This window comes from Palaemon carinicauda, chromosome 27, assembly GCF_036898095.1.
Source record: "Palaemon carinicauda isolate YSFRI2023 chromosome 27, ASM3689809v2, whole genome shotgun sequence".
Lineage (NCBI taxonomy): Eukaryota > Metazoa > Arthropoda > Malacostraca > Decapoda > Palaemonidae > Palaemon > Palaemon carinicauda.
In genome coordinates, this window is record NC_090751.1 from 13,598,504 (window position 1) to 13,613,410 (window position 14,907).

The 14,907-nt window shown below is 46.9% G+C and overlaps 1 protein-coding gene across 2 annotated transcripts in view; it reads right to left on the reverse strand.

The window, feature by feature from the left end:
• The window catches only part of Duba (Deubiquitinating enzyme A), a 61,905-nt gene that overhangs the window by 6,936 nt on the left and 40,062 nt on the right, over window positions 1–14,907 (reverse strand). For both annotated transcript variants that reach the window (XM_068350750.1, XM_068350749.1), the window contains exons 7-9: window positions 6,725–6,936; window positions 6,431–6,556; window positions 5,159–5,585 (exon numbers count right to left, since the gene is read on the reverse strand). In XM_068350750.1, coding sequence (XP_068206851.1) covers window positions 5,159–5,585; window positions 6,431–6,556; window positions 6,725–6,936 — 765 coding nt within the window. The remainder of the gene's footprint in view (window positions 1–5,158; window positions 5,586–6,430; window positions 6,557–6,724; window positions 6,937–14,907) is intronic.

Genomic DNA, 14,907 nt, shown 5'->3' on the forward strand with positions numbered 1-14,907 from the left:
GGAGATATTGTTTTTCGAGACTGGCTTCTTCACTGGGCCTGTGGAAACAAAAAGACTTTTGATCCCAGGTCAAAGTCTGGCTGTCCTCTCCAAGTATTTCCTTACTGCTCAGACAGGGCACAGCCGCAAATCCCTCGGGTTGTCCGACCAAGGAATAGCTGGTACTGAGAAGCCCTCAAACCTGGGATCCCACACGGCTGGATTCTGGGTCTTTGCTACGAAGGATGCCACGAACCTGAAGGTAGCTTCCCGCCAACCCTTCGAGTGTGAAACCCCGTAAGACAGTCCATGAATCTCCCCTACTCGTTTTGCTGAGGCCAACGCCAGCAGAAAAACTGTCTTGATGGTGAAGTCCTTATCCACGATGTCTTTTAGGGGTTTGAAGGGCAGTTCTGACAACATCTTCAGGACTCTGGCCACGTCCCACTGTGGCACCCTAACGGCTTGGGGGGGCAAGATTGCTCGAAGCTCTTGATGAGCATCGAGATGTGTCTAGAGGCACCCAGGTCGATGCCCTTCAGGAGGAAGACTTGGCCCAGCGCAGCCCGGACTCCTTTGATGGCCGGGATGGACATGTTAACCACGCCCCTGAGATAGGCCAGGAAGTCCTCTACCTCTGGGATAGAGGCCCTCAGTGGTTTGATGTTCTTAGAGACGCACCATTTAGTAAAAGTGGCCCACTTTGCCTGGTAGACCGCTGCCAATGATCGTCTCAGATAGCCTGACATCCTTGCTGCCATTCCCGATGAATAGCCTTCCTTCCTCAGGAGACGCTTGATAACCTCCACGCGTGAAGACGGAGGGACCGAGGGTGTGGAACCTTTGAAAGTGGGACTGCCGGAGAAGGTCTGGTCTGTACAGAAGGGGACAAGGTGGAAGGCACGCCAGTTCCTTTAGATCCACGAACCACTCTCTCACCGGCCACCAGGGCGCTACCAAAGTCATCCATAGGTTGTCTGCCCGCCTTACTCTGTTGAGGACTTGTCCGAGCATCCCGAAGGAAGGGAAGGCGTACACGTCGAGGATGTCCCAATGGTGTTGGAAGGCATCTGAGAACGCCACTTTTGGGTCTGGTACAGGAGAACAAAACACGGGGAGCTGTGCGTTCAGTCTCGTTGCGAAGAGATCCATCACCGGCGATCCCCATTTCTGAATGATGGCTTTGGCCACTTTCGGGTGTAGAGACCATTCGGATCCTATTACTTGTCCCATCCTGCTCAGACCGTCGACCAGGACGTTCCTCTTTCCTGGAATGAACCTTGCTGAGATTCTGATCTGCTCCCTTTCGGCCCATTCCAGAAGTTCCAACGTGAGGACACACAACTCCTTCGATTTTAGTCCTTGCTTTTTATGTAGGCCACCACCATGGCGTTGTTGCACATCAGTGCCACGGTGTTCCCCGGAGTAGATGGACGAACTCTAGGCATGCCCTTCACACTGCCCTCATTTCTAGAACGTTTGTGTTGGGTTTTTTCCTCGGCCGTCTAACTTCCTCTTGCTGAACTTCCGAGAAGATGGGCACCTCACCCCTCCTTGGATGCGTCCGTGAACAGGAATATCTCCGGAAGGTCGGCTGCGAAGGGCATCCCCTTGAGGGAGTTCGATCTGACGCGCCCCCACTCCAGGGCTCCTTTCGTCTCTGGGAAAACTGGGATCACCTTATGGGGGGAGTCTCTCTGGTTCCAGAGCTCTTTCAGATTCCACTGGACACCCCTGAGTTTGAGTCTCCCCTAGGGGACCAGTTTCTTCAATGACACGAGGTGGCCTATCAGTCTCTGCCAGTGCTTCGCTCTCCTGGGCTGGTCTGACAGGAAGGGACGGAGGATCTGGTCTAAGTTGTCTAGTTTCTCCCCGGAAGGGAAGGCTCTCGCCAACCAGGAGTCTAGGACCATTCCGAGGTAGGTCACCCGTGGAGGGTATCAATTGAGACTTCTCCAGGTAGATGATGATACCAGGACGTTGCAGAGCCGCAGTAGCTTCGCGCTTTACTCCCTCAGTACTTCCCGAGGCTGAAAGTAACAACCAGTCGTCCAGGTACCGAATCAGGCGGATACCCTGTTCGTGTGCCCAGGCTGAGACTTGTGAAGACTCTCGTGAAGACCTGAGGTGCTGTTGACAACCCGAAGCAGAGGGTCTTGAACTGCAAAGTCTGGGAACCCCATTTCACCCTCAGGTACTTCCTGCTGGAGGGGTGAACTGGAATCTGGAAGTATGCATCCTTGAGGTCTATGGACATCATGAAGTCCCCTTCCCTCAAGGACGCTAGGACCGACTTCGGGGTGTCCATCTTGAAGTCGGTCTTGTACACAAACTTGTTGAGAGCTGAGAGGTCTATCTCTCTCTCACACACACACACACACACACACACACACACACACACACACACACACACACACACACACAGAGAGAGAGAGAGAGAGAGAGAGAGAGAGAGAGAGAGAGAGAGAGAGAGAGAGAGAGAGAGAGAGAGAGAGAGAGAGAATCTCCTTCTTAGGGACCTTTGGTTACATTTAAGCAGACGGTTAGATTCCAAACAAGGATAGGACTGCCCAAAGCTACTCATTAGTTTCGGCAGTTCCCATAAAGAGGAAAGGTCTACTTCCCCTCACTTAAAAGACCTGACTCAAGGGTTAGCAACAGCCTTTAATGAAAGGAAAAAAGGAAGTCCGCAATAAAGAAAATGTGGCTAAAGATTGCCCACTTGGCTTGGTTTACTGCTGCGCCATGCATTGCAAAAAAATCATCTTGCTCTAATGAGAGGCTGCATAGTCTCCACCTCTGGCTGACAGAAATGTTACAGAGTCGTGGTATCTACATTAAGCGTGGTTGACACAGAACCAATAGAACTCCATCTGAGTTTCGGTCTATAGCATAAGATCCAGGAACCCTTTTGCTTGTAACAACCTGGGTCCAATCATTATCCAAAAGGTTTGGGTTGATCATGCCCTGTTGATTTTAAGCAAATCCAGCAAAATGGTGAAAAAGCATAAACCTATGATCTGTAACATGGATGTTGGAAGGCTGGAAGATGCTGGTGATAGAGGAAAGGGTGAGTTATCCTTCAGAGTCTAGCACCCCTGTCTCCTGTATCTATGCACACATGTTTGCTAACTCTGTGGCCAAATAGATGGTAGACTAATAAGCCAGTCTCTGCTAAAATCCCCAATGTTAAGGTTGCGAGGATTGCCTTACTTACGCTGGCAGAGAAGGTTGCGAGGATTGCCTTACTTACGTTGGCAGAGAGGGGGGGGTTGACCTTTTCAGTTGCCAGGGAGGTAAGGTGATTGAAGACTGGATCACCTTTAAGGAATTCTTGTGGCCTGAGACTTGATGATCTGCAGTCCTAATATATTCTTTGACCAACTCGCACCAAGGTAGTTCCAGAGTAAGTTTTCTACTCTGTGAAGCACCTGGAGTCTCTCAAATGACTAATTCCTTACTTGCCTTGGGGCCTTGATTGGTTCTCTCAATCCATTGACTTGTCTTATCAGGGCTTAGATGGAAGACACTAGATTCAGACTCTGTATCTTCTGCTTCAATTGATGTGTGACCTTAATCCGGTGCAGAGGAGGCCAGTGTCAATAGAATCATTTTGTCTAGTTGGAGGCATACCACTGTGTTCTGCCGAGTGGTGTCATCTGTCAGAACATCTTTTATGACCATAAACCAAACTTGGGTGGTATTGGGAGGACTTTCCTTCCCTTGAGTTATCCTTCTTCATCCTGGGAATCAACCTGGTAGCTGTGCTATCCTTGAGTGAAAGGGGCGTAAATGATGGCATGATTGCCCTTTAATGGTCTCACAAAGCTTAAGCTCCTAATTCTACCATAAAATAGTTTAAAAAAAATTCTAGCATTACTGACCGCCTACACTTTTCTGGGTATGTGCTTCCGTCGGTCCTTAAAGTGAGGGAGAGTTCTTAAACCTAATCCAAATAAGACACTGGAATCTATTTGGGTTCCGGGGAACAGCCCCTCTTATACTTGGCCAGGGTTGGAGGACTCTCTGAGGACTGGCGCTCTATAGGAAAGTCTATATGGCCATGTTACAAAGAGCTCCTTATTAGTAGAGTGCATGTCTTGAAGCCAGTTATGTTGCAAGGGAGAAAATACATCATAAAGCTATCTGTCAAGAGAGAAAATTCCCTTGTCTCTTGACTGTACTGAAGAGCACATTTCCTTTGTTACAAGTAAGCATACAAAAATACAGTTCCTCAGTGACATGTGAGCTAACTGGAATAATTCCTAATACTTCTTTTTCCCATGGAGAATATAAAAATTTACTGACTTTTCATTACCTGGTGATATCAGACAGATTGTCAGGGCAACAAGGTTTTCACACAAAGACGGCGGCCTTTACACGAGACAGAAAAAACTGACCTCAGTCTCTGATTGAAAACAGTACCTTTCAAACCCAAAGACAGCTCTAACATCCTCAGGGTGTTGTCACCAGGGTCAACATCAGGAAAGGATTTAAAGGACTTGCTTTGAGAAGGTAGTCCACCAGTATTTCTTGAGAAAGCAGGTCAAGCTTCTCCCTCCTGTGCTAGTACTGGAATTAGATTATGACCATTGCCTTTCCTTGCACCAACACCACAGGCGGCCAACGGGGAAGGATCTGCGTGCAGGGTACCAGGGGTAGGAAGAAAAGGTCTGGCCTTTCTAGACTTTGAGGAGTTGCACTTGAGGGTTCTCATTACTTCTGCTATACACATATCTGCCACTGGGAGGATGGCCACTCCCTATATTTGTCAAAGGGAGAAGTGTATGAGCAAATATAGCCCTTACACATAAGACAAAATGGGGACCCTTCTACAACCCGCTCAACCAGGTCTCACAATTACGCTTGATAACTACATTCTCATACACTTCACAGATTATCTGAAAAGAACGGCAAAGAAAATCAATTCAGTTAAGTTTGGACTAAAGCGCTAAAAATACATTACTATGCTTTGGCTTAAACCAAAGCGTCTAATCGATGAGACGACAGTGAGGCGGGCTTCCTCACCCCTCCTGGTAACTATTAAAATCTTAATATAATTTTAACAGCAGAGTTTTCCCGCTTCATTGAAATTATACTTTTATTAAAGGACAAATGTTTGTATTTCGATAGAAACAGTTTTAGCCTATTGTGACATTAAAACAGAAATAACTCTTACCAAACATGTCTGGTGGAAGTTGGTTAAGAAAAGATGCAGTCTCATTCAACTCAAAGTCACTTAAGGATGAATACCCTGATGAAGAGGGCATGGGATCTTTGGAAGATCCAGGAATGGCTGGGTCCATTTCCTGTCCAGACGAAGATTTACTTGAACTAGTAGATCCTCTAGGGGATGATGAACCCCTTGACGAAGAGCTGCCATGAGATGACATTGAACTTCTAGGAGATGTTGATCCTCTAGGTGAAGAGGATCCTCTGGGAGACATTGAGCCCCTGGGGGATAATCTTGCAAGATCATTGGATCTTGGGGAGCTGCGAGATGACCCTGAAGAGGATTCTGGCTGAGGGCTCTGAAGGAGAGGTGATGACCGCCCACGACTGCATCGGTCACTAGCACCAGATCCAGAGGGTGAGGTAGGGGATCGCTGAAAGATTTATGCTAATTAAAATCCTGTAGCAAGAGATAAATACAAAATATAACAGACAAATTTACAATAGTGGAACTTGAAAGTGTTGAGGATATAATACAAAACGGATTAAATAGAACTTCCTGATAACCCATGATAAAGGCACTTTAACCAGTATAAACAATATTCCATTTCACTAATCTTATGTATAAAGCATTCACATTGTTTATTGCTAGAAAATTCAGCATAAAACATTAATAATTTCAATAAACCTAAGACCTTACTCCTTTACATCCTATTAATATCTTAGCTGAATATATGGTTGCTACATTCTTTTTGTACAAGCTACGAGGTAACCTTTTCTAATTTTAAAGAGCATGGTACAGTACAGACTTGCTAAAATCAGAACAGTATTTCCTATATTGCTCATTACATTAAAATTCACTTTCTAGTTGCATTAACGAAGAAATTTCATTGCATTCCTTCAATGTTACTTGGCATACTGCATTTATCTTCCCTATTTTCATTCTCAACCTGAGCTAAATAACTTCTCTAATCTTAGTCTAGTAATTTATGCACAGAAGTGATAAAAGTTTTCTTTCTTATGCCACCTTACTTTGTATACACTGTAGTCTATGTCAGTTAACATTCTAGAAAGTATAAGTTATTTACAATTAATTAAAACCACCATGGGTCTTTAGTAAGCTTATTTCAAATATTTAATGCCAATTTGAAAATAAGTTGTTCAATTTACTTTCCTCAATTCGTGCTTGTTAAGATCTCTCATTCTAATATTAGCTTCAAATAGTGTATTAGTATGATCAATAAGTGAAAGTTAGCTAACACTAATATAAATAACTTACCTGGCCCTTAGAGCGTTTCTCATTTTCTCTTAGCCACTGAAGATAACTCTCATGGGCAACCTGCTCCTCTATGGCTTCACTTGTAGCTTCAAAATCTGTAGCTCTGATTTTGTCCTCCAACATAGCCTGAAAGCCAACAGTCCAGCATCAAAATGACATACAAAGGAAAACTATTATACATGTACATTACCAAATTCATTAAATTCTGAAACAGTGCTTTTCTTTTTTAATCTCTATTACATTTTCTTTTTCTTTTTTTTTTTTAAGAAAAAACTATCCTTTAAAAATACACACCTGTTCTAATACAACATTTTCACTTTGTCTTGTAGCTTCTTTCATAAGGTTCTTTTCAGCAAGTCCTGGTTGGTATCCAGGAAGACCAAGTCCAACACCTATGGTAGCTTTGAAAGGGTCAACCAGGCTATTATAATGAGTACCAAAGTGGTAACTTACTCGAATAGGTTCGTTGTCAGTTTGTAGCGTACCCTGAAAACTATTGATTGGTTCTGAAAATGTAAAAAATAACATTGATGTAGAAAAACAACCCAGCCAAGTTTCATAAAAACATCAAAACTACTTCCACATTACCAATGTGCTAAATAAATTAACACTCCTTGATAAATGGAAAAAAAATTGATTCCTTACCATGCAAATCTATCATTGGACCTATTCTTAGGCAATTGAAAATACCTGTAAAGCATGTGTTTTAGAAGACAGTTAAGCACTGTATCCAAAATTGATTGGCTGAAGTGGATAAACACTTATAGAATGTGGTTAAAATTTTCTCCAAGAAAAAGGAAGCCGTAGACTCAAATGCTGTTCACAATGGTTATTCTTGGTTATCGGGTAAATATTGTAAATTTTTGTTGTAGTTATTGAAGAAAAAAAAAAAAAAACAGATAATGTCCCTTGCTCTTAGCCTGAATACTTACTGTTTTTTCCGCTTAATTTTTTCAAAACTAGCAATAAAAATTCAGTAACTTTTCCATATTTCAGGAGTTCTTGAAGTCTTGAGATGTGATATCTCATTAAGCTATTTTTCGATTATGGTTCGAGATATTATTCTCTCATGAAGATGATGTACAGCCAAGATGTGGTGCCTATTTTCCAAGGAAAATGATAACAATTCAAGCCTAATCTACCTTAAACTTATAAATACTAAAACATCCTAAATTTCAACAAACTTTTATTTTTCTTAACTGTACAAACCAGAGTCCTTTTATAGGAGATTCATATTCAATGGAGATGGAATTCAGCAGTTAAAACTTATAACAGGTGTTGCCTGTAGTCAGTAATTACTGACCAGTGGCAGGTACACTGAACAGTTAATTTGCTTGCGTCTGGGACTTACAAATTACTTTTAAAAATTTGTGATTTATTCCTACAAGAATAAAACCCTTCATTCTTTAATAGGACTCATCCTTAGGTAGGAGGGAGTCTCTATCACCATCTGACCGGCTAAAAACCCAGGATCGCTAATTTCAGACCTCATAAGGTGCGGAGAATATCATCCTAGACACCTTGCCAACCAGAATCAAAGGTACTGTCAGGTTCACGGCCCAGGTAACCAAGGCTGTTGTAAATGAAATTCTCTAGTATGTCTGTCAAATCAGACAGCATAAACATTTATATGTTTGCTTGTAAATATCCATCCTCCCCCTCAAATGAAGGATGGTGGAATGAGCACTTGAAATAATATAAAAACTGCTATCTTTAAGTGAGGTTTACCTGTATCTATGTCCATCCAGCTACATAGTAGGAAAGGGGCATGACACCCTCACTACCAACCTAGACTTATTTTGTAACCTCCATCCTAAGATATTTTCAGTCTTGTAAAGGAACTAGGGTCTTTACACCACTTGCTGAGCAGCAATCCCAGATTCGAGTGCTAATGTATCTAAAGACATGTTAGTGCATTCCCATTCATTATGCGCAGTAAAAATGGTCTGATGCTACCGTACTCTAGCATTTAAAACTTGAACCACAGACATTTTGTTTAGGGCTAGAAAGCACCAACTCCTCTGATCTCATAGGCTCACACCTAAACTCTATCTGATACCTATGGGAATCTAGGGCATTATGCTCTGTTGATAGTATCGTGCAACCAAAAGAGATTGTATTTTTGGTGACTTTTTTCCCCTTATTAGTGCTTATTAACAGGTTCTGTAACCTGGGTTTAGCAGTATAGGTTTTCACAAGATCGAGCCTTAGTGCCCTTACAGGACACAAGAGTAACTTATCCGGATTGTCAGTTACTTCTTTAAACGATGAAACTGTAAAGGATGAAAACTTGGAATCGAGTATCGATGGACTTTGAATTTAGGCTATGAAATTTGGAACAAAAACACCTGTCTCCCAAGCTCAAAATGAGAGAACAAATGAAAGAGTGCGTGCAGTTCGCTTACACACAAGGGCCTCATGATTAACTCAGTCAAAGGCAGCACTAAAATCAAGGCCAATCATACGAACTTCCTGACCACAATCAAGAGCTTTCTGAAGAGCATTGGAGATTGTATGAAGGGCATCACATGCTCCAAGGTCTTTACGAAAACTAAATTGCAAACTAGGGAACAGATGATTACCTTCAGTAAACCTATTTAGACGTTTTGCCAAAAGATGTTCAAAAACTTTAGACAGTATAGGAATCATGGAAACTAAGCTGGTGAACAAGAGGCGGTATCCGAAACTATGAACGTCTACCGTCCAATGCTCCGACACATGAAATTGCGACCTCAATCAGTAATAGCTGCTGTTAAAATACAACTTGAATTGATAATAGAGAAAGTAAAAAAATTATTAAACGAAGTTCAGATAACATCGAAAACCAGGATTATTCTAGACATCTTTCAGTATATATACGTTGTGCTGTTGGCTAAAGATACGGAACAGCTGACGAAATTGAATGACATGTTTTAATACCAGCTTACGACCGGACGTATATTTAAGCAAAGTAAAATTTTATTTTGAGTGTAGATGACTTACTTTCTAAAGGAATCACAAATTTTAAGTAATTTGTATTTTTCCTAACATTACTTACCTCGAACTACTTTCTTAGGAGTATCTGGCATCTCCTCCCTATCCGACCAAGAATTTTGCGTCATTCCCCCTATCTCCGTTTCCCTTGTTGGGTCGCCCCGTGGTGGATGGATACTCGCCCTGAGGCGACCCTGGGTCAGCTCACAAGAGTGTGCTGCTAGGTCTGACTCGTTAGTAAGCATATGTGAAAATACCATTCGAACTCCTGTAAGGCACCCGGGGCAGGATGGGCGGGCAATAACCCGAAAGTAGTTCGAGGTAAGTACTGTTAGGAAAAATACAAATTACTTAAAATTTGTGATTTGTTCCAACACTGAGTACTTACCTCGAACTACTTTCTTAGGAGACTTACACTTCAGGAGGCGGGGGTGGACTTACAGGTCAGAAGACCCGCCCTACCGGTATGTGATACGGGACCTAGATAAGAGGCTAGGTCCAGGGTAGGAGAGTCGAGGGGAAGCACGCAAAAGCCTACTTAGCTGAAGTCACCTTTATGCATAATCCAGACATGGTCTTCTACAACATCCATCTCGCACATGGGAGGAGGGAAAAGAAGGGGACAACAAGGGTCGCAAGGAAAAAGGGGGAGTAAGGCGGAAGCTGGTGTCGCTTGCAATTACTCCCCTCGGTTTACCCCAGGGCTTTAGCCTGAAACTTCTTGAAGGGCGGAAGGACTGGTCCGATGGAAGAAGAGTCCAGGGACTTCCTCGTAGTCTTTCAGGTAGTGGACCGTAAAGGTGGACTGCCTGGACCATGTGCCTGCCCTCATGATTTGAACTACTGCCATGTTCTTGTCGAATTTCCAGGAGGTGCTAAGCCCCCTAATGTCATGGAGTCGTGTCTTGCCAGGGACTGTCGACCCCTCACTGTCATAAGCCCTTTTATGATTTGTCGAAGCCAAAAGGAGACCGTGTACTTAGACACTGCTTTCTACACTGGGCCTGAGGAAACAGACTTTTGATGCCCGGCCGAAGTCTGACTGTCCTGTTAAGGTACTTCCTGATAGTACTCACTGAGCACAGGAACAAGTCTTCCAGGTTGTCTGAGTGAGGGATTGCCGGGATCGAGAAACCTTCAAACCTTGGGTCTACGATGACCGGGTTCTGTGTTTTTGGCCACAAAACCAGGCAGAAACTTAAAAGCCAGGTCCTTCCACCCTTACGAGTGTGAGACCGCGAACGACAAGTCGTGGAGCTCATTCACCCTCTTGGCTAAGGCCAGAGCTCGCAAGAACAATGCCTTGAGGGTGAGGTCTTTATCCTGTATAATTTTTGAGAGGTTCGAAGGGTGGCCTAGACAAAACCTTGAGAACCTTAGCCACGTCCCACTGCGGGACACGAGAGGTGCGGGGTGAACAAGATTGCTCAACACTCCTGATGAGCTTGGAAAACTGACGAGAGGCCCCCCTGGTCAATGCCTCTGAGTAGAAATACTTGTCTCAGTGCTGCTCGGACCCCTTTGATAGCTGGAATGGAAACCCCTAAATAGTCCCTTAGGTAGACCAGGAAGTCTGCAATCCTGTGGACCGATGCATCCAGGGGCCTCAGGTTCTGAGCCGCATACCATTTAGCAAATGTGGCTTTCTTGGCCTGGTAAACCATAACCAAGGATTTCCTAAGATAACCGATCATCCTCGAGGCTATCCTCTTTGAGCATCTTTCCTTCCTTAGTAGACGCCCGATAACCTCCACGCGTGTAGCTGAAGGCACTGGGGGTTCTCGTGAAACCTTTGGAAGTGGGACTGGTGTAGCAGACCTTCACTTATCGGCAGAGGCCACGGAAGAAGGATAGCCAGGGCTTGAAGGTCCGCGCACCACTCCCTCTCCGGTCACCAGGGCACTACCAAAGTCAACTTTGTATCTCTTGACTGCCTGAGAATCTTGAAGGGAGGAAAGGCATATACGTCGAATCCGTCCCCCGAGTGTTGGAAGACGTCTCTGAACACTGCTGCTGGGTCTGGCACCGGGGAACAGAACACGGGGAGCTGTGCTTTGAGCCCCGTGGTGAAAAGGTCTATCACCGGTGAGCTCCACCTCTGGAGGACCTTCTGGGCTACCTGTTGGTGCAAGGACCACTCTGCCCCACTACTTGCCCTGTCCTGCCGAAGCCGTCGGCTAGAACATTCCTTTTCCCTGGAATGAACCTGGCTGTGAGGCTGATGTGTTCCTTTTTGGCCCATTCCAGTATTTGAGACATGAGGTTGCACTACTCCATTGATCTTGATTCTCCTTACTTCTCTATGTATGCTATGAGTGCTACCGTGTTTCCCCGGAGACGATGGGCGAACCTTGCAAGGGCCTTTTGGCCTGCTAGTAGCTTGAGCATGTTTATGTGAAGGGTTTTCTCCTCCAGAAACCACTTCCTCTCTGCTGTTTCCCCAAGCAGATGGGCTCCCCACCCCTCCTTTGACGAGTCTGTGAAGAGCAACACCTCTGGAGGAACGGACGCGAATGGTACCCCTTTAAGGGTGTTCGCCCTGTCGGATCACCGGGGGAGCATGTTCCTGGAGTCCGGAGACATCCTGACTAGTTCTTGAGGAGGGGCTCCCGGTGCCCAACAGTCCTTTAGGTTCTATTGGACTGGTCTCAGCTTGAGCCTCCCCTGAGGAACTAACTTCTCCAACGCGACCAGGTGGCCCACGCGCCTCTGCCAGTCCTTGGCTCTCATTAGCGCACCTGTCAGGAATGGTCGAATAACTTGATCCAGGTTGCTCAGCCTCTCTTGAGAGGGGAATGCCCTTCCTAATTGGGAGTCTAGGACCATCCCTAGGAACGTTATCCTGGTGGTGGGGACACTCTGGGACTTTTCCAAGTTGATGGTGATCCCCAGTTCCGTGCAGAACTGCAATAGCTTCGCTCCTTGCTCCTTTAAGCTTGTTTCTGAGGCTGAAAGCAGCAACCAGTCATCTAGGTACCAGATCAGCCAGATGCCCTGCTTGTGGGCCCAGGATGATACTACGGTGACCACCCTAGTGAACACCTGAGGAGCCGTTGACAGTCTGCAGCAGCGAGTCTTGACCTGCAGAGACTGGGATCCCCATTTCACCCTGAGGAACATCCTGCTGGAGGGATGCACGGGGATCAGAAAAAGTCGTCCTTGATGATCCAGGGACATCATGAAATCCCCTTCCCTCAAGGCTGCCAGCGCTCCTTGAGCCGGCGTATTTTGCCTAAAGGAGGATTGGGCTGGGGCACCTCTCCTGTGGGAGGGCCGCGGGGATTGCTGCCCGGAAGTGGAGGGGGACTCCTGTCTAGCTGGTGCCGTAGGTGGGTCGGCCACGTCCGCTGATGGTCTCCTATGGGGAAGCATCTTGCCATTGACTGCCTGGGCTCCACCGAGTCCTTAATTTTGCCCACTCTCTTCATAGTTTCCACTACTGCCTGCAGGGGGAACACAGTCTCACCCCACACCGGCGCATTCCTCCGAAACTTTGTTCCCCGTTCAGAAAGTCTACGGGAGAATCTGTTAAGGACCTTGTCCCTCCTCTTTAACACCCAGTTTGCCATCTGGGTCTGGGACTGGAAGGTAAGGGACTTTGTTGCCTTGCCTCCCAAGCCAATGAGTTCATGTAGAGGGGCCTGATTCTTTGGTAGACAGGTCGTGAGATAGCTTGGAACCTTATCAGGGCGCACGCCCACTAGTCCAACCAGGAGGTCACATTGACTATGTCTCGCAAGGTGTCCTCCACCATGGAGGCTACTGCTTGAAAGAAAACCACTGGTGCAGTGAGGGTTCTGTTATCTGTACTGCCGTGGTTTAACGTTGCAAAGGCTTCTTCCGACAAGCAGGGACCTGCATGACGCCCATCTGGAACATAGAATTTCTTCTGGGTCCTCCGTCCTGGCAGGAGCTTGAAGAACCCTTCGGCTCTTAGGGAGTTCTCATGTCCCCTCAATGTATTTATCGACGTGCTCTATGCCTAGTGCCACGTCCCGCGCTAGCGGTAGGGCCAAGGATGGTTTCTACTGGCCAGGGTTATCCACCATCTTCCCCAAACCTGAAAGCCAAGCCTACTCTGACGACGGTTTAGGCTCGTCTAATCTGTGGTGGTGGAGGATCAGAGCCCGGAGTTTTCTATAGGAAGACACTTTGCCGAGGGAACACTCGCCCGTGTCTAACAAGCCCCCAACCACTTGCTCCTTCGTGTCGGCTGCATCCTCGAGCACGGATGGATCCGTGGGGGCGACTGTATCCCTCACTTCTGGCTGGTCCGATGGAGTGGCTTCCTCCATCACGGATGGAGCCACTGGGACGGAGGTAGCCGTCACGGGTCTACCCCCGCCCGGGGAAATCCGTGGGGTGTAAGTACCCTGATATGACAGCGGCTGCCTCCGATGCTTGGCTGGGGCTGGCGTGGCAACAAGAATGGATGACATGCTGCTAGGCCGAGCAAGCAGCTGCTTCCGCTGGACGGATGGAGCCGGTGACTTGCCGGGCAAAGGCAAGGTAAAGATTACGTGTGCCAACGTCTGCCTCCAACAGGCGGACGGAGCCGAAGAGACACTGGGCAAAGGCGCGGGGGCGGCTCCAGCGGCCACTGAAGCAGGCACTGGAGCGGCAAGAGCCCTGTTCGACCCGCTAAGGGGGAAAGCCACTTTGTCGCCATCATGGATGGAGCCGCCGGGACAGAGGTAGCCGTCATGGGTCTACAACCTCCCGGGGAAATCCGTGGGGTGTAAGTACCCTGATATGTCAGCGGCTACCTCCAATGCTTGGATGGGGCTAGCCGGGACAATGGAGCGGCTGGCCCCCACCGGGACGGAGGTAGTCGTCATGGGTCTAACCCCTCCCGGGGAAATCCTTGGAGTGTAAGTACCCTGATATGTCAGTGGCTGCCTACGATGCTTGGATGGGGCTAGCCGGGACAATGGAGCAGCTGGCTCCATCACAGATGGAGCCACCGGGACGGAGGTAGCCGTCATGGGTCTACCCCCTCCCGGGGAAATGCCTGGGGTGTGAGTACCATGGTATACCAGCAGTTGACCACGAATCTTGAATGGGGCTGTCGTGGTACCGTTTATGGATGTCATGCTACCGGGTCAACGGAGCCGAAGAGACACTGGGCAAGGGCGCGGCGGCAGCTCCGGCGGCCACCGAGGCAGGCACTGGAGTGGTAAGAGCCCTGTTCGACCCGCTAGAGGGGAAAAGCCACTTCAGCCCATTTCCTCTTGGAGGAATTCCTCTTCTTGCTACGTAAGAGCTGGACTTCCTCCTTTTAGACCTCTTCCACTTCCTTCTCGTCTCTCGGGCTATAAGAGTCTTCCAACGAAGACGAGTCGTAGGACGAAGATGTATCTGATGAGGGAGAAGAGGAAGAGGAACTCGCTGAATCTTCTGAATCTTCAGTCAACAATGTAGGGTCTTATAGTTGTGCAACCGACGTGACGGGCGGCATGAAGTCCGACGGAAGCGTAGATGAGGGCGCCAGGGGCGTGCGTAGA